We start from the raw sequence: 18,892 nt of genomic DNA on the forward strand, positions 1-18,892 counted from the left end.
AAGAACTCTTGATACTGATCATCTCAAATATTGTGAGATATGGAGGAGTCTCCACATTGAATTAAAACATAAGAAGAGATCAGAGTTTTTGTTTATACATAAATATATATGCAACAAACAGCTTTTATATGCAATAATTTTATGAATATTATCTTTGGTTTATGTTTACTTTTATTTTATGAATTTGTTAATTTCTATAAAGAAATTTAATACTCTCAACATGGGCAACAAAGACCTAAATAAATCCAAGGTTAGGCAAAGGAAAAAATCATCAAGGAATCCTAATCACTTGGAAAGAGGAGGTAATATAATAAAAATACTTTTTATTAAAAAAAAAAAAAGACGTAGGCCTTTGCAAAACTCTGTTCTCAAATACTTCAGGTCCTTTAAAGTCAACTTTTCCAAGGTAAGACAAAAATGCAAGTTTCCTAATGACTTTTGGTCGCCTTCTTTTTTTCTACAAAGATCATCAAACAACAAAATATCAAATAAAACAGGTAAGTATAAAATTAAGTACCTACCATTATCTACCCTAAGAGAAAAGAGACTCTAACAAGAGCTTGCCCACATCTCTCAGATCAGTCCATTATCTCACTGCTGCATGTGCTCAGGTACGTAAAGCAATGACTGGCCTCCGCTTAACTAAACACTGACAAGCCAGAACATGGATACGATGTGGTTCAAAATCATGCCTCCTACAGCAACCGTCCATGACATAAGCTTGACCAGTATGAGGTGTGCTCTGCAGGTTAGTGAAGGTTAATATAAGGCATTGTCTGAGAACTCCTGGGGTTTCTGAGATGTACTCAAAGAGTCTGCAAAGTTCTCCCTTTTCCAGTTTATCTGAGGCAGGCTGAATTTTCTCCACACAGTTCAGCCAAACAACACACCGCAGCTGGTCATACACAGAAGCAAATATGAGAGCGCAACTGTCTTCTAGTAAGCCAGACACTTACAAAACGTACGACAATGCCACTCTTCCCGCTGCTTTTTATTCTGAAAAACGCAGTTTTCTTATAAAAAATGTTATCTATGTTAATATGTAATGGACTGTTATTTTTATATGAATTAATGAAATATTTTACATAACTATTAGTTAACATAACCTACACAAACAAAAATCTTTTGTTATAAGGGGGGGCCCTAAAACCAGAAAAGTCTGAGAACTGCTAGCCTACGGTGTATTTGTCTTCCTTTCCACCGTGTTATAAAGTGGTCTTACTAGATGAAGACATTCTGCTTAGCTCCATTTACCGCCCGCAAATACATTCCTACCTCTCTTTGCACAGCTCTGTGCCCCCGAAGGCCAGCCCTGAAGACCAGCTCTCTTGCCTGCCAGTCTCAGGTCGGGTTCCACCACCGGGAAACAGGCAGGAGCCTGGAGGTGAGGGAACTTTCGGCTCCCTCCCAGCTTCAACACACTTCTGCAAAAGCCGTGTCTCCTCAACTGTAGCTGCCACCAGGCAGCCCTCCCGTGGTGGCCCAGAATCTCAGAGGGTCCTCGCGCTGCAGGAGCCCCTTTTCTGTGGTTTCATTCTCCATGGTTCCAGTTGCCTGCCACCAACCACCGTCTGGAAGCAGGCGACCCTCCTGATGCGTGGTCGGGTCGCTGAGAGCCCAGCGCTGTATCCCAGCACCCGCATCGCTCATCCCACTTCATCCCACCATGTGGGCATTTATCTCACATCATGGTTAAGAAGGGTTAGTACAGTAAGATATTCTGAGATAATTCTGATAATTATGAGTGCACAATTCTTACTACAATATAGTGTATATAATTTTTGCAGTTCATTATTATTGCTGTTAACCCCTACTGTGCCTAATTTATAAACTGAACTTTTATCATAGGTCTGTATGTACAGGAAAAAACACAGTGTATATAGGATCTGGTACTATCTGCAGTTTCAGGCTTCCAGTGGGCCCTGGACTGTGTTGCCCACAGATGAGAGGGGATCACCAGAACCCCTCCACCCATCTCTTCAATTCTAGAGGCAACAAAGGTTCTCTACTGACGCCAGTCTCTTAACGTGTCCCCACACCTCACTTATTCTTTACACTGCCCACACCTCTCTGATAATCTTTTTGTTAAAATTTCCTTATTTGAGCCATCTGAGGAAATTCTGTTTCTTCTCAGGACCCTAATACAAATCTGCCAAAAGGGAATGGGGAAGAATTTTATGTTTCTTAAATCCATGAGTTTAATCCTCTTTCCTTCTAGGATGTGGCTAAGCTTTTAATAATATTAAGCATGCTTTTTATTGTTAATAATTATGGATAAAAATGATACCCTATACTCTCAAGAAACTTGAAGCATTTCATGACTATAATATATTGTGAAATATATGGGATGAAAGGTCTTTATTAGCCCATTTAACTCCTGGGCAAAGAAGTGTTATTAAATTGATAGAAAACATGTAGATGAAATGTGGATTCCATATTAAAAAGTACATATAATAAAAAGATTTAATCCCAATTAATAATTTATTATTATTTTTAAACATGACAAAATAATTAGTCTGTTGGAAATGGGTATAACACACATATCCCGTACTAATGGGGAGAAACTGAGTTATGTGAATATTCATAGCCATCAGCTTACCTAGTATTCACATGGCTCAAATTCACATTGGAAAATTCATATAAGCACAGTATGGAAGCACCATCCCTCAGACATTTGGCAGGCACCCCTCAGGTAAGAGTAATGTAAGAGTATTCCAGACATATTAACGACAACAGTGTTGTCACCATTTTAAACCTGACATTCACCTCCTGACTTGGGACCGCGTCCTGTCCACAGTGGATGAGTACAGCTCCCACTCAGGACACTGACACCACAAGATACCTTCTTGCCACTAAAACTCTAGAATCTAACCTGCATCCTTTAACTCAGATGCACATCTAACTTGGAGGCTTGTACCAACTTTTTCATAAAGGTTCCCTATCTCCGTGGAGCACACACAGCCTTTTCTATGAAAGACATAAAGTCACACAAAATATTCTAAATCCCAGTCCCAGTTAGAACTCATGCTCTGAGAGGCCGTTTGGCAAAGCCAATGGAGAGAGAGAGAGGCTGGGCCCGGGGCTCACAGAGCGCCTCTGACTCATTCTCCATGAACAGGAGCAAGTTCTGCACCTTCCTCGGCCTAGTTTTCCTTGTCTGTAAAACAGTAACAATAAAACTTACCTCAAAGGTCTGTGGCAAAGATTTTAAAAGTTAATACATGTAGAGCAATACTGCATGTTTAGTAATAGTAATTGTCATCACTACATAAATTAGGGTCATGCCTAAAACACTGCTCCACAGTCTGAGTCGGCCAGAGTGTGAGTAGGAACCCTGACCTAAGTGCTAATATAAGAACCACAATTAAATACTTACCAGTAGCAGACTTAACTATGAATGACAAAGGAATAAAGATTTTAGGATAAAGCATAGGAAAATATCTCCATGACCTTGGAATAAGGAACAGTTTCTTAAAAGGGCACAAAAAAGCTCCATCCATTAAAAAAAGAATTGAAAAAAACAAGTGACAAACCAAACTGTGTTAAAACTAAAAATTTTTATTCACTAAAAGACACCAGGGTAGGAGAAGGTAATCACAAGACATCTACCTGACAAAGACTCCTGTGAGGAACATAAGGAACCCTCCAGATCGGCAACAACAAAAATTACAGGAAACAAGAGAAAATAGACAAATTACCTGAACAAACACTTCAAAACTACAGTCCACAATTGGCGATAAACATATAAACACACTCAGCTTCATCAGTCATCAGGGAAGCGCAAATCAGAATCACAATGAAAGACAACTCCTAATCCACAAGAATGATGAAAAGGAAAACGGAAAACCACCAAACGCTGGTGAGGACGGGACACCCTGAACCCTCAGACCTGCTGCGGGCGGTGTAAGCTGACACACCACTTTGAAACACTGTTTGCTGGTGCCCAGAGTAACAAAAAAACATGTACCCTACACCCAGCAATTCCGACCCAAGGAATGTAACGTGCAGAATGCATCGGCAGTGTTCTCCTAGAGACACGTGCCAGCCTGTTTGTAGCAGCCTCTCAAACAGCTCAAGACTGAAAAGTGTCCACCTGATGTTCATCAAGAGTGAAAAAGCCAAACACACACACACACACACACACAGTGAAACACCACTGACATACCACACAGCATGAAAATGAACAAATGACAACTACAGGCAACAACATGTATGATTCTCACAAACAGAAAACCGAGCTAAAGAAGTCAGATGTGTTCTAGGTTATTATCCCACTTACATCAAGTTCAAAAGCAGGCGACCTGACCTATGAGATGAGGGATCGGGAGGGAGGTTTCCCACCTGGAGGGACAGTGACTGGAAGAGGACGAAAGGGACACTGGGTGCAGGATTTCTGTTTATTGATTGGGGTGCTGGTTTCATGGGGATATTTAGTTCGTGAAAATTCATCAAGCTATACATTAATAATTCATGTACTTTTCTCTCTTGCAATTAATAAAAAGTTGCAAAAAACTTAGCAGTACCTATAAGTCCTGAGGCAAAGGTCTGTCAATTATTTATGTTATTTGGTTTTTATACAGAGGTACAGAAAATAATGTAATTCTCTGCTTTGAATTTCAAAAGGCTTATTCAATACTCGTATAGGATAGGAAAAGTCGAATTTCAACCACGCCTACCAACAGTTGAGAAGTACTCCTCCATTTTTAAATGCTAAAAATACAGTAACTAACTGTTATGCAAAAACTAGACAAGTCTACGCTAAACAAAACCACTACTCTTAAACCTAAAAACACAACAAAAAAACCCAAAACTGATATTTAATGAAACTAAGTCACAGTGGACTTCAAAATTAATTAGCAAAGTTTGTCCACTACTATACAAAGACAATAAGCCCTGAATGATAAACTGAAAACACTGGTAGATATGTAAAACTAAAGGTGCACATCAGAGTACTGGTTCATATGGTAAAGTGAAGGGTAAAGTAGGGTAGAGCTACTTAATGAGACAGAATAAAAACCAAAGGATGCTTTTCCATTGATCTAAAATTTACTATTCTAAATTATAATTTTTTAAATAAGGAAGCAACCAGCCTCTATTTTATTTTGTTTTGCCCACCTACCTCCCTGTAGCTATCCTCTATTTAAGATTCTGTGTTTATTAAAAAGGTAGACTACTCAAAGAGTTTGGAAGTAATTTATTAACAAAAATAAAATAGAAGAATATGATGTGAAATGCACACATAAGTCATATACAATTAGAAATCCTGTTAGGCCATAGTAATACGCAGTCAAATTAAAGCAGCAAAACAAAACATTCATTAGCAACTTCAGGTGAGCAATGAGAGGGAACTCCACATAGAATTAAAATGGAGAAATATAAAATTATATGAATGATGAAGTAAGAATTGAGAAAATTAAACAAATAAAACAACAAAAATGCTCTTCTCTATTGTTCTTTTTGGAAATACAAGAAGTTAGTATCAGTATCCTTTACATCATATGGCCAAATAATATTAATACTGCTTTCAGTAAGACTGGCCTTCAGCATCTATCATGTAGAACATTTTGGAAATATTGTATTGCATTTTTTTAATCACCACCTCACCCCACTTCACGTTAAGGAATTGCTAATCTTCTTATTAAGCTTAGAGAAGCATAATCACAAATCTTATAACACATGTCTAAACATGAATGCTAAACTGTGATGTCTTAGTATACATCGTTGCCTTCATCATAGTACTCCAAAATTAGTTGTGAATTGCATCAACTGGAGTTTTGTGTTGTGTAACAACAAAAGAAATGTTTTTCCCTTACCAATTCATACTCATCAAAAAGCTGTATGAGGGAAGGAGGGATGAACGTATGGAAGCCCTGTAGAAAAGCATTGATCTGAGGCTGAATGGCCCTCGTCATTCGAAGCTCGGTGACAAGCTGAACATACTCCGCCTACAAAAAGGAAGTTTTGGTGATGATTTTTTTTTTAATTTCACATACTTAAGATAATACCAATATAATCGTCTCTCGTTTAAGAGGTGAAGGTTTAGCATTAATTCGGCACTGATATTCATAAATCTCAACAAACCAGAAATTACCTTTCACTAAGGTATTTAGGCCAAAATCCTAGGAATGAGTGATTCCTCCCGCACCCGGCACCAGGCCAGAGAGCGTCCCCGCCAGGCCTTGTCTCACCGCCTCCATCCACTGCAGCGCCCTGGGCTGGGCTGTCAGCGCCTCTCACCTCCATCCCTGCAGCATCCCGCACCCGGATCCATTTTTGCCTCTGCACTGCTTTTCCATACCAGTCATTTTTTTTTGGAAAGAAGTATTTTTTATGTATAATTTTATATATCATTCTTACCACATGACTCCTGCTCAAAACCCCATGGTGACATCCCCGTGAACTCCTTCCCTAGTCTCTAGGGCCCTAAATGATCTAGCCTCTGCCTGGCTCTCTCATCTCATGTCCTTCCACTCTCCCCCTTGGTCCCCCTCTCTGTTCTTGGAGCACAAGCTCGTTCAGGCCTCAGTGTCTTTATACGTCCTGGTGTCTCTGACTGAAACGTCTAATTAGAATGTAGGTAGGTAGTTAGTCTCTGCAGGCAGGGGCTGTGTCGTTTACCAGTATGCATTCCCAGCTCCTAAAAAGTGGTTCAACAGCCTCATGTTATGCATACTTATAACTTGATAAAATGGCTCACTTAAGAGAAATCTTCTGCATACATGGATGTTTTATTGCCCTTGTCTAGCTTGGATTAACACATAGTCTACAGGCACACACCTGATCATCTACATTTGCTCTCTTACAACACTAAACTATGTTTTCTACCTTTATCTTGCATCTACCTACCACTTCAGCATTTTATTAAAAATAATAATAATAAAGAGAGAAATGTGGTATCCACATATAAATCAAGTACAAAAATCAAATGAGTATTCATATTTGAACTGACTGTTTATAGTTCATAATGCATGAGCAAAACCGAAGGTTTCTGTGATGGCTGCCCTTGTAATGTTCACTATGTAACTTATTCATTATGTAAGAATTTGTTCTCCATGTAAGAACTTGTTTGTTATGCCTCAGAAGATTGGAGACTGACGAAAATTAGGCTTGGGGTGGATTAATGATTGTGCATTGAGCACTGACTCCCCTATACAGAATTTTATTGTTGTTAACAACCATCTGATCAATAAATATGAGAGATGCCCTCACAAAAAATAAAAAGTACACACTTCCAATGGTAAAATAATAAGTAACCGGGATGTAATGAATATAGTCAAGATATTGTAACAGCTTGGTAGGGTGATAGCTGGTACCTAGAATTGTCATGTATAAAAATGTTGAATCTCTATGTTGTACACCTGAAACTAATGTAATGTAATACTGTGTGTCAACAACCCTTCAATAAAAAAAAAAAAAAATTACCAAAAAAAAAAAAATGGCTCACTTAAGTACAGCCTATTTGATTCTGAGTTAAGGTAAGCTACTTAAAAAAAACACATCATCACCATAGAAAACAGTGCCACTTAAAATTTAACTGGTAGTAAAAAAATGTATTTTGGCTCAGACCAGAATGAATTATCATATCTGTATAGATACATCTAAGCGAAACTTTGTAACTTAAAAGCAATACCCTGTAAATAGTTTTCCCTTCCCAGAAATGAATGCTCTAGGCACAGAAGGGAGAGAGTCTGTTTTAGGCCTCTTTATTTTGGGTGGCACTAATCTGATGCTCTGCGTCCCCCACCCCCCAGAAGATAAACCGCAAGCACTGAGCCAGCACGCTAGGTATGACCAGGGGCTGTGAACTCTCCATACAGCTCAGAGCTATGGAAGCGTCACCGTGGCCCGCCACGGTCCTCCCCACGCCCCACACGGCTCCTTGCGCGACGTGGCAGAGGGAAGCTGCCACCCCTGCCCATCTACTCCCACTCCCAAACGCCACTCCCACCCACCCAAGATTCTTCTCTACTAGAAAGGAATTAGTTAGTTACTGCAAGTTATATACAAGTAGTTACTGGAGAGAGGGAGACAGAAATGTGTACCAAACCATCAAACAGAAACGTAAACTAAATTTTCAGGGTCCAATCCGAGAAATTTGTCTAACACACTTCCAACTTATAACCAGCAGTGATTTTGGTACAAGAGAACTCCAAAAATACCACGTTCCTTTTGTAGAAATAAATAGAAGAAAAGGGATACACATATTTTTACAATATAACATTTTTCAGTAATTTCTTCTTGCCCGGTATATTCTTGTTTTTTAAGGTCACAATAGTTACAAAGATTGATCGTCTAGTAAAAATCCTATTACTTCAGTTTCCTTGACACAAATTCAGTCACTGAAAACAGGAATTCTTTAGGTTACAATTTCACATACTTGGTGATTTTTAAAGTGAAGTTTTAGAATATACTGACTAAAATGCAAAGAGAAGTATGTTCTCCTTGTTGACACAAAGATAACTGAAAATCTAATCTAATAATACACACACACACTCAGTATGGAGAAACTTAGACCCGACCTGTTTTCAGAGTAACAAAAAGCTAACAAAAATCTAATCTAATAATACACACACACACTCAGTATGGAGAAACTTAGACCTGACCTGTTTTCAGAGTATACTCTGAAGACAGAAATAAGGAGTCCACTTTAAGTCAACTGTTCATATTCACACACCTGTATTTTGTTCTTGTACATGTGTCAAATGTGTTTGTGTGTGAAATAAATCGAGGAAAACAGCTAAAATAAAATATAAAATATAAAGTATTGACCGTGTAAAAACAAAGTGGGAAAAACACACTAAACTTGTATTCGCTAGCCAGTCATGTTCACTGCCTTAGTGAGGCGCGGCAGTCACACAGTCATACAGACCCCAATTTAAACTGTCCACCAGTTCCTAATTTTGAGCCCTGAGGCAGTTATTTAACTTCTAAAGAAATACAGTGTCTGAATTACAAGGTGAGGCATGAAATTTACAGACTACCTGAATGCGAATCCTAGCTCCACCACTTGGAGGATTGGAAACGAGCTACTGTACCCTTCTATGCTTCAGTTTCCTTTCCTGCAGAATGGGATAGCCACACTTCGTAGGACTGTGTAAGTATAATACACATAAAGCACTATGAACAGTACACAAGCACATCAAAAGCACCTAATTAATGTCAGATGCTTTTAAAATTAAAGCTCTTTCTACACTGAATAGAAATAAATATATCAAAAGGCTGTTTAGTAAATGAGAAATGCACTGAGAACACATCTCAAATAGATAAAATATATGCCAAGTACGGGACAGGTACCTGCTGTCTTTATCCGCAGGCAACAGAGCTGACCTGATGAGCGTGACCAACAGGAGGGTGCAGCACGGCCAGCCGTTCCGGGACGGGCCACACCAGGGCAGATCCGTAAGCCCTTATTTCCCACCTTCCCAGACAATGAACTACCAAGCTCTGTAGGCTTCTAGATCCTCAGAAGCTGCCTCAGTTCCTCCACCCTCAGGGCCACTAACTTAGAACACCCCTCCTGCAAGCTCCCCACACCTTCCAGTGCCCTGGGCCCCCAGCGCTGCCCCAGTTCACTCATTCAGCCAACTGCAAGCGCAATGTGTTTCTTTCTTTACACAGAAATCCATTCACGAAACTCCCCTCCGGAACATCCGCCGTCATCTCCCCAGCTCAGAATGATCTTCGAATTCCTAAGTGCGGATGCCGAGTCTTTCAGAACTTGGCCCCCGTCTACCTCCCCGGCCCTCGTCTTCCCCGTTCATTTACTCTGCGACGTAAACGAAGACCCACAACTCTGACCTCCCTGTGGTCCCCACACCCATCGGGCTCTGCCGAGTCCGCGCCTTCCCGGGAAGCAGGAACCCCCCCTTCTCTCCTCCCTGCTCCCACCTGAGGACCCCCCGCTTCCGCTCCAGAATCCCACGGCCACTGCCCGACACCCTGTCTCAGCCCCCCGAGCCCCGTGTTTGCCCCTTGCGGCCTGAACGGACTTTATGATTAGTATTCTGAAAGTGTTGTTAACATTGAAAACCCAGGGAGCCTACTCTTTAGCTCTGAGAGAGAGAACTGAAGATCTAACCCCAAAAAAAGTCACTTCTAACTTAAATTTTATGCTTCTATGATTCTGACTTTTGGTCAAGAATTAAAAAAGTGAAAGTAAAAATGAAAAAGTGGAAGCAAAACTGAAAAAAAAAAAGATGAAAATACTATTTAAATGTAAATTTCAGGTCCTGGTAATTCAGACATTTTCAAAAGTGAAACTAAGGCTTTTCGGGGTTTTTTTTCTTCCCCCTCTAGATTTTAAAACAAATGATTGACAGATACAAAATTAAATTTAAAAGAGCATATTTCAAATGTGGAACTGATATATTCTTCTGTCTACATTACTTGTATTTATTTAATGTACTCCTTTTTAAACAAAGGTGTTTTCATCTATTTGGTTTCACTCTGTAATTATCAAAGCCTTCCAATAAAACAGGAATAAATGACTCCCCCATGTGGAGATCAACTTACATAGACTTTCTCTTATTAACAAGCTTGGCAAGTCTTTTAAACTTCAATATGCAACAAAGTTTGAAGTTGAACTCCAAATGTGACACTTATAACTGCATACCTATAAAGATAAGTAACTAAAAAGCTGACCCGAAAGTAACAGAAAAGTTCAGGAAAGAAATTATGTTAAAAATAACAACAGTATCTCTAAAAATTATGGTTTGAAAATATCATTTGTAAATTGACTACTTCAGCAATTTTAAAGCAAATGATCAATTTAAGATATAGGTATATTTCTAATGATGTTTGACTTTTAAAAGTTCAAAGTGCTTGTTGAATAAGCATTAAATGTTTAAGTATCAACAACCTCATATACAATTACACTTGACTCTTAGTGGTAATATTCAAAAAGGAAGAGGCTCAACTTATTGTTAAGATGTTTATGTCAGAAAAATGAAAGCTACGAAGAATTAACATATTAGTGACTGAGATCTTGCTTTTACCTCTATTACAAAAGCTAATCATTAAAAATCCTTGGGCTACAATCAACTAAGCAATTAGTTAATATAGTTATACAGTTAAATAAAATGTATTAAACTTAAAAACAAAAGTTTCAAACTCTTTAATATTACAATAGTAGCACAGCCTCAGACTAGACTCAAGATGAAGGGTATACCCTGCATGGGAGTATATTCTTATTTATTATTTATTCAATATCTTTCTTCTTTCTAGATTTGAAAGACACAAATGCAAAAGAATAGAACATGTATTTTAAAAATCTAAACAAAAAAGAATCACATCATAGTGGGAGGGAGGCTGTTAGGGAAAAGAAGTATAAATACAGCTATCTATCATGTAATTGCTAAGCGGTCTTTCTCTGTTGTCATATATGAACTCCACCTGAGAAGCCGGATACAGTACTGTATTCACAGACAGGAATCATGTATGAGGCTCTCTGGTAAAAATCACTGCTTATAATAAAGACTCTATGATTACATTCCCGTTAATTGAGAGTAGGTCTCCAGTGTAAAACAGAATAATAAATGCATTACAAGGGAGACAATCTAATTACAAGATTTTAGAAAACATTTCATTCACTGGCAAATTCATACAGATTTAAAATTTTTATTTAAGCATTTTATTATTTTAATCTTCTAGAGCTGAACATGAATTACTATACTAAAAATCAACATCTTCCTCAAGATGATTAATATTGCGAACAGTATAGAGAACATCAGACTTGAAACCAGGAGACCCGGATTTTGGCCCCAATATGCCATAAAACATATGCCAAGATTAAAAATAAATATCTACAGATGTTCAAAATATGTTCAGCTTTTTAGGCTCCAAAACTCAGCTTTCTATTTTATTTTCAAAAATTAAAGTTTATTTTTTTCATATTTTATGGTATCTAGGTTTCCAAAAATAAATTATGTAGCTTAATATAGGTCTTCAATTCCCTAAATATGTCTGAAATGGCCTATTTTTATAGAAAACTAGCCAATAAGAACTATCTTTCGTGTTGTGTTTTTCAGCTTACAAAATGTCAGTAACAGTTCTATATGGGAGGTATTATTTTCCTATGTTACATAAAACCAAGGCTCAAAGTGGTTATAACATGGCCATGTCTTTTGGCCTTTTTATTTAAAAAAACACTATTTTACTAAACCCCTAGTCTAAAACATGGTCCAATGGACATTATTTTTTATAGTTAGATGATTCTCAATCTGTCTTGGAATTCAAAGCCAACTAATGGAAAAATAAAGGTTTTAGTCTTGCTTAAACAAAAAATGCTACTAGTAAATACAGAACTAGAATTCCAAAAACAGATTTTCTGACTCCCAATTTCCTACATAATATATCAAAATGTAAAGTAAAACTGTACTATAAAATAACATAACTTTCAACACTAAAATTTAAAACATATGCCAAGATTAAACATAAATATGTACAGATGTATGTAAATTATTTCTCATTAAAACTAAAAAAATAATATTATCTACAAAAAGGTGGTATCATAACAAATAATAATCAAGTTTCAAAGTTAAAAAAAAATTAAGGTCAGAACTTTAACAGATTTACTAGATCCCAACAGCATGTGCAAAGTTTAAACACTGGGATTTCCTCTTTTCTCTATTGGAACTCTTAATATTGTACTTTTAAAACATAAAATAGTGGTTAATGCAAATGTGATCTTAATGTAAGCTTGTGTTTCTAATCAAATTTTTCAACATGCAGATGCCCAACTTATTCAACTGAGTTGGGCTCCAGGCTGCTTCTGGAACCGCCTCAGCTTATCTAACACAATACTGAAATGATCCTTTCTAATTCTAAACTAGCCAGTAAGAATTTGATGATTTAGTGAATTAAATATTTGGTCTGTTTTAAGAAATATCAGGAAAATCTTTTAACAGTACATTTTTCTAGCTAGTGCTGGGAGACTTTAGAGAGTCATCAGCAGACTGTCAGGGCCAAGTTACAGGCAACGACTAAGGTAAAAATTCAAATACTCACTTTGTTATTTTGTGTCACAAGAATACTTCCACCCCCAGGCTTCAAAGGCACCTCCTCCATTGCTCCAAACACATCAGTCTCAACAGAGAAAGTCAGTTCTAGACCCAGATCACTAATATCATTATCTAAAATCCACTGTAAATTTTTGGCATATTCTGGATCAATGGATGCCACATCCTGGTAATTTACAGGAATACCTAAAAACACAAACATACAGCAAGCAGTTACAGCCTGTTTCTGCCTTGCCTGATCTGTTTAATGGTAAAATACTGCCCTCTATAGACTCTCTATAAAACTGCAAAATATAATCCAATTCACAGTATGATTTAAATGATTTGCTAATTCCTGAATTTGGAAGTCCGTTAATTTAAGCTTATGTTTTTTCCACATTTTTACAGTGTCATCTGTCTCTGAAACAGCTACTCAGGAAATTATTATAAACTTCAGAGAGTGCCAATTCTCTTAAGTGTGTTCATACTAAAATACATTCTTAGCATAAACATACATACACTAAAATAAGAACCATTTTCAGCAAAAGAGTAGGTTGTTTTCTCTCTCCCTCAGGCCCTCAAATACTTTACATACAGATAGTCTCCAACTTTAAATAAATGCCTATGGAAATAACAATAGAGCCATACCAAGAATGTGCTTGTAAAATGATCTTGTGAAGTAAATGTTGACCAGCTGCCTATGATTCAAAGCTAATCCCAAGATCTGTCCAGCAAATCGGAAATAGTTCAAGTGGTCAGGGTTTACATAGGAGTTGCTATTAGGCTGAAAAGTTGTTCCTATTAAAACAAAATAATTTATTTTTAAGACTCTAGGCAGAAGAGAGATCATTACAAAGACAAGTCAATTCACATATAATTTGCAAAAGTAACATTAAATTATTTATAAACTACCTCAGGAGTGTTTGTGGAATATGTAATAAGCAGTGGAGTCAGAAGTACAAAATATTATCATTCATTCACACGTACTTTAGATTAAGTCTTTTTGAAGAAAACTTAGAATACTTTTAACTGCAAGTAGCCAAGGATGTGTTAGAGTGGTCCTGGCAAATAACAGCTGAAAAGATGACACCCCCACCCCCACACCCCTGCCCCCCACACACGTTCTCCTGGACAGTGAGGGGATAACTAACTGCCAGGCTATGAATCAGGGCAGACATTGCCTCACTCATCCCTGCACGCCCTGTGCAGCAGGTTTTCATCTGGCTTTTCGCTCTTTAAAGACTGGAGTACTACAAGAACAAAATTTTAAAAGTACAACTATTCTTAAGTGATGGACCTCGTCACTGAACTTGATGCCTCTTAAAAATTGTAAGAAAACCACCTAAGTCCACAAGTCAACCAGTTCTTCCACATGACAATAATGAGGTTTAAATAAGTACACCTCTGAGGTCTAAAAAAAGTACAAATGGCAAGGGCAATGTTACTGATTACTGTCAAAATCGGATGCAACGGACCATGATTCTACTTACATGAAAAAAAGATCTCACTGTAGATAGAGGTGATAGTTACGCAACATTGTGAATGTATTAAATGTAAATGTTTCAAAATGGTCTAAAAAGATGAATTTTTATTATGCTTATTTTACAATAAATAAAAAACTCAAAAAAAATCTAGTGGAATGGAAAAATATAATGCCAAAATGCTGACTTCAAATAATGCTTTCCCTCTTTTTGCGTGATGATCACCAACTAGGGCTACAAATTCATTCATTCAACAAATTTTTACTGAGCTCATGCTTCCGGACACCTAGGCTAAATCTAATGAAACAGCACAAAATTAAATAAATAGAAATAGAAAAGTATCGGAAAGTGAAATGTTTGGTCATACAGCATTTACATATTTTGACAATAATTCAGTTTGCGCTTCGTTGGTCTTTGATTTCTCACTGTTGGGCCTGGACTAAACTGTTGTGACCAGTTTACTTAAATAAAAGGTACAAATTTGGAAGCTTATGGCTGAATGACTTAAAAGCACCACGTGAAGCTATAAGTACCTTTTGAGAATCACTCCTAGTCATGTTGTAAGACTATTAAAAGCCAAAGTGAATTTTTGTGAGATTAAGAAAGTCTTCAAAGACAAACATAACAATAATTCCAAAATTATAATATTCTGAGGATAATCGCAAAAATATTTTTTACCTACTAAAATGTGAAATACTTTGGGTTACTGATGAACCAACCAAGGTTTTTGATGACTCAACTTTCTTCCCCTAGGTCTGTGTTTAATTCCTTTTCTAAGTACTTTCTGGGAAATCTGGGTTATTAAAAAGAATAGGTAAGAAGCAATCAAAAGAAAAATAGGAAACAAAAGGGGAAAAAAAATCTTCAGGAAAGAAATCATAATTTTTAACTTGAAAACTACTTAAAACACATTATAAAGTTTGTTATGTTTTACACTCAAGATAAATGTAACTCTGACACTCTGAGCTGTTTTCATTGCCTCAGAAAAATCCTACTGCACGAGAAAATACCATTTACTACATTATTTCACAATAATAATAGCTTCTAACATTTCTGCTTTCCCTGGGCCAGGCACTGGGCTAGGCGTTTTTACACATCAGCTAATTGATTTCTCACTATGTTACAAAACATAGGTTATCATCATTTTCAAGTGAAGAAACTGAGGTCCAGAAAGATTACAGCAAAAAGAGGAGCCGAGGCAGGATTCCCACCCAGGAACACCAAAGACCAAACTCTTCGCCACTATACAACCCTGAGACTCTGTAGAAAGCCTCCTGATTTAATCAGAAAGCAAGTATTCAGGAAATCACTGTAACATTAGGTCTATCCAAACACTTCCCACATTCGGGAACTTTGAACTCCCCTAAGTGTAATTCTCTTCATATCAACTAAACATTAGAAAAAAATTTTTTTTAATATTTCACCTAAATTTTAATTTATTAATACTGTGACCCCAAAGAGAAAATTAAATAGTTTACAAAAAGGACACATCACAATCTTTGTGGTCTGTGTGCTCCCACATACGCTCTGCTATAAATCCGCATGGCAGTATGCGGACATGCCTAGACTCATCATTCCATGCCATATCTATTTTTCAGGTATGAAACTAAATAGACACAGAATAAGGAACTATAAGAAAAGAAATAAATCTAAAATACAATGCTCTAATGTTATATCTTGCTTCAACGATTAGGCCAAATAACCTCAATACCCCATCGAACTTGTCATAAAATCACAAAGACAAAATTGACCTCAGAGCAAATAATCAAAGGTTACCGAGTTAGAGCAACCAGTCCCATACTCCTAAACAAATCTGCCTCTCTTACAGTCATCCCTCTTACTCAGGGCAGAGTCACTGCTCGTTTTAATGGGATGCAATCAGAAACCACAATTAATGAGGCCCCCTCTCCTTATGAAAGAATGTAAACACTGGGAAAGAAAAGGTATTCAGGAAATAAAAGTAATTGTGAAAAGCATTTAAACACTGAAATCCCACTTTCACTTGTTTATGTCTTTATTAAGTCAGAGAACTCACCCAAGTACACCTCACCCAAAGAAGGCAGTAACCATTTCCATTTAGCCTCCTGTAGCAAATCACAAGTCTGTAGGCTGCAAGCGCCATTTGAACAGAGCATTTTTAATCTGTATTATATGGTTAAATAAGAGCTTTGTAGTTGCAAGGTCTTGATCTTTTAAAAGGACTGAAAACTAAGTTAGTATACGTAAATAGATGTTCAGTTAAAGATTTAACACAATGACTTTTCCTTTCATGCCCAATAAATTTTGTTGGAAACTCAAATAGGATTATAGCAAATTTTAATTTTTCCAAATAAGGACTTGAATATTTTTAAGCCCATTTACTGCACTATTTCACAAGAAGAAATTTTAACCTGAAAAAAGTAGACTATAGGACAATCCTTATATTGAACAAATCTAGTTTTACTTTAATAAAGAACTAACGAAAACTTCCTTGGACCAGCACTAGTCCGTGAGGCCAGCAACCGCGACCCGCCTCTTCAGAGGAAGGAGTGCCGGACTGAGCCGGGTCCCACTCATGACCCTTACCCCTCATTGTCTGTGTCAATGTAGACAAAAACTCCGAATTTCAATTTTCTCTTCTACGAAATGGTAATACCCCACCTAGCTCAGAGGGCTACTATAGAAATCAAAGGAAAAAAACGCACTGAAGCAGTTTGAAAATATGACAAGTCACAGAAAAAGCCATCTGGACAGCACAACTTACCATCAGCTGACTGGGTAAACAATGCATAATCAGGATTGACTATCTCATTAGACAGAATATCAAACCACTCACGCACAACACCTTGACCCTGAGTTCAAGAAAATAAAATTAAGTATCAACAGAAATATATTATGTGGGAAAGTTTTTTTCTAAGTAATAAAAGTAAATGCATATTACATTTCTATTATCAATTTAATATTAAACCTTCTTCAAGTCCATTTCAATCTTTTACATAAGTGATCTGAACAGCCCTTATGTTATACCCACCATGCCTTCTTCTCCGTGGAACCGAACAGCAAGGCCTTGCTTTAACTTTGCACAATTGGCTTTTGACACAACTTCGCAGCTACTCCTAAAAATAGAATCTAAATATGTAGCATTGGTTAATTTAACATATTAAAATGTATAATAACTAGTATTTGTGCCTCTAATACACATCAATTTCTCTGTTAACATACCTCTGTGAACCAGCAGGATGTCACTTTCATTCACCGGCCTGTGCACCATGTCTGAATCTGGTTGTCCTGAATGCAAATGTTCATAGAACCACTCACAACGATCTTTAAATGGCTATCCCAACAAATAACAATAAAATGTTAGCAATATTTCAGTCACCCAACTATCGGATTTCCTTAACTAGCCTCCTAAATGCCCTTTCTATAAATAATCATTCTTAGACCTTTATTTTTAATAGTTCTAGATAATGTTCTGACATTTCAGCAACTATTCCCAAAATGGCAGATCTTTGCTAAATGTTTCAACTGCCTATAGAGTGTACTTTTTAAAACTCCCTCCATTTTCAAAGGAAAATATTTGATAACTCAGGTTATACCTAAGAACTTAATATCAGATAATGTTACTGAACACAATTAGTCGCAAATTCTTTTAAACCCAACAAGGCTTCTAAAAATGAATTTCCACATCCAGAAAAATTACATTTCATGTACCACTTTATGAAAAAAATTTTACCTCTAACTTTATCCTTATTCTATCTTTTGATTTGCAGTATAAACCCTGACAGCTGGTTTGCTTCTATTTTAGTAATGCAAGCACCTGACTCAAGCTTTGACTGACAGAGGCCTCCACTCCAAAGATGCCCATTTCAGGGAGACACACTGCCGGCCACAGGACTAGACAGAGAGCAATGCCACCTCCCCTCTCTGAGGCTCTCTGCTTTGGAGATCTTGGTTGATTTCAATAACTGACCGTTTAGGCCACCTGTTTTCTTCACTTCCAGACCTGCAAATTCCCGCTCTTATGTTTTAAATTCACCACTAAAGAGTGAGCCTGTGAAACCCTAGGCCCCCACCCTCAACCCCAATCAAAGCAGACTCCCAGGCCCACATGTCCTCTCTTTCTCTCTACCTACAACCCTGCTGTATGGCACCAGGTGGGCTGTGTAATTTCTAAGTCCTGTAATAAACCTTTATTTTTCCAAAATTTCCTGGGTTATCCCTGGAGGATGTCTTGCAATCATAACAAGAACCACAAGGCCTGCTTCGGCCACAGCACTAATTATTGCTGTGCTGAGGCCAATCGGCACAGTAGGCAAGAGAGACCTTGCAATTACCCGAGAATGACCTTTACCTAACTTTGCTTGCTAACCTCCTAACTCAGGTGGGTAACACCATCGGGAAAGCAGCGCCGCTCCTGGGGCATCTCTCCCGCTGCTG

General features: G+C 37.5%; 1 protein-coding gene across 5 annotated transcripts in view; it reads right to left on the reverse strand.

Moving 5' to 3' along the window:
- The window catches only part of HACE1 (HECT domain and ankyrin repeat containing E3 ubiquitin protein ligase 1), a 98,444-nt gene that overhangs the window by 9,065 nt on the left and 70,487 nt on the right, over nt 1-18,892 (reverse strand). For all 5 annotated transcript variants that reach the window (XR_005028239.2, XM_036902863.2, XM_036902862.2 and 2 more), the window contains 6 exons: nt 17,678-17,789; nt 17,487-17,584; nt 17,220-17,307; nt 13,644-13,793; nt 13,006-13,202; nt 5,814-5,945 (listed from right to left, as the gene is read on the reverse strand). Coding sequence is in view for 4 of the 5 variants with exons in the window: in XM_036902863.2 (XP_036758758.1) it covers nt 5,814-5,945; nt 13,006-13,202; nt 13,644-13,793; nt 17,220-17,307; nt 17,487-17,584; nt 17,678-17,789 (777 nt within the window). In the remaining variant the exon portion in view is untranslated. The remainder of the gene's footprint in view (nt 1-5,813; nt 5,946-13,005; nt 13,203-13,643; nt 13,794-17,219; nt 17,308-17,486; nt 17,585-17,677; nt 17,790-18,892) is intronic.

This window comes from Manis pentadactyla, chromosome 12 (genome assembly GCF_030020395.1).
Source record: "Manis pentadactyla isolate mManPen7 chromosome 12, mManPen7.hap1, whole genome shotgun sequence".
Classification (NCBI taxonomy): Eukaryota; Metazoa; Chordata; class Mammalia; order Pholidota; family Manidae; genus Manis; species Manis pentadactyla.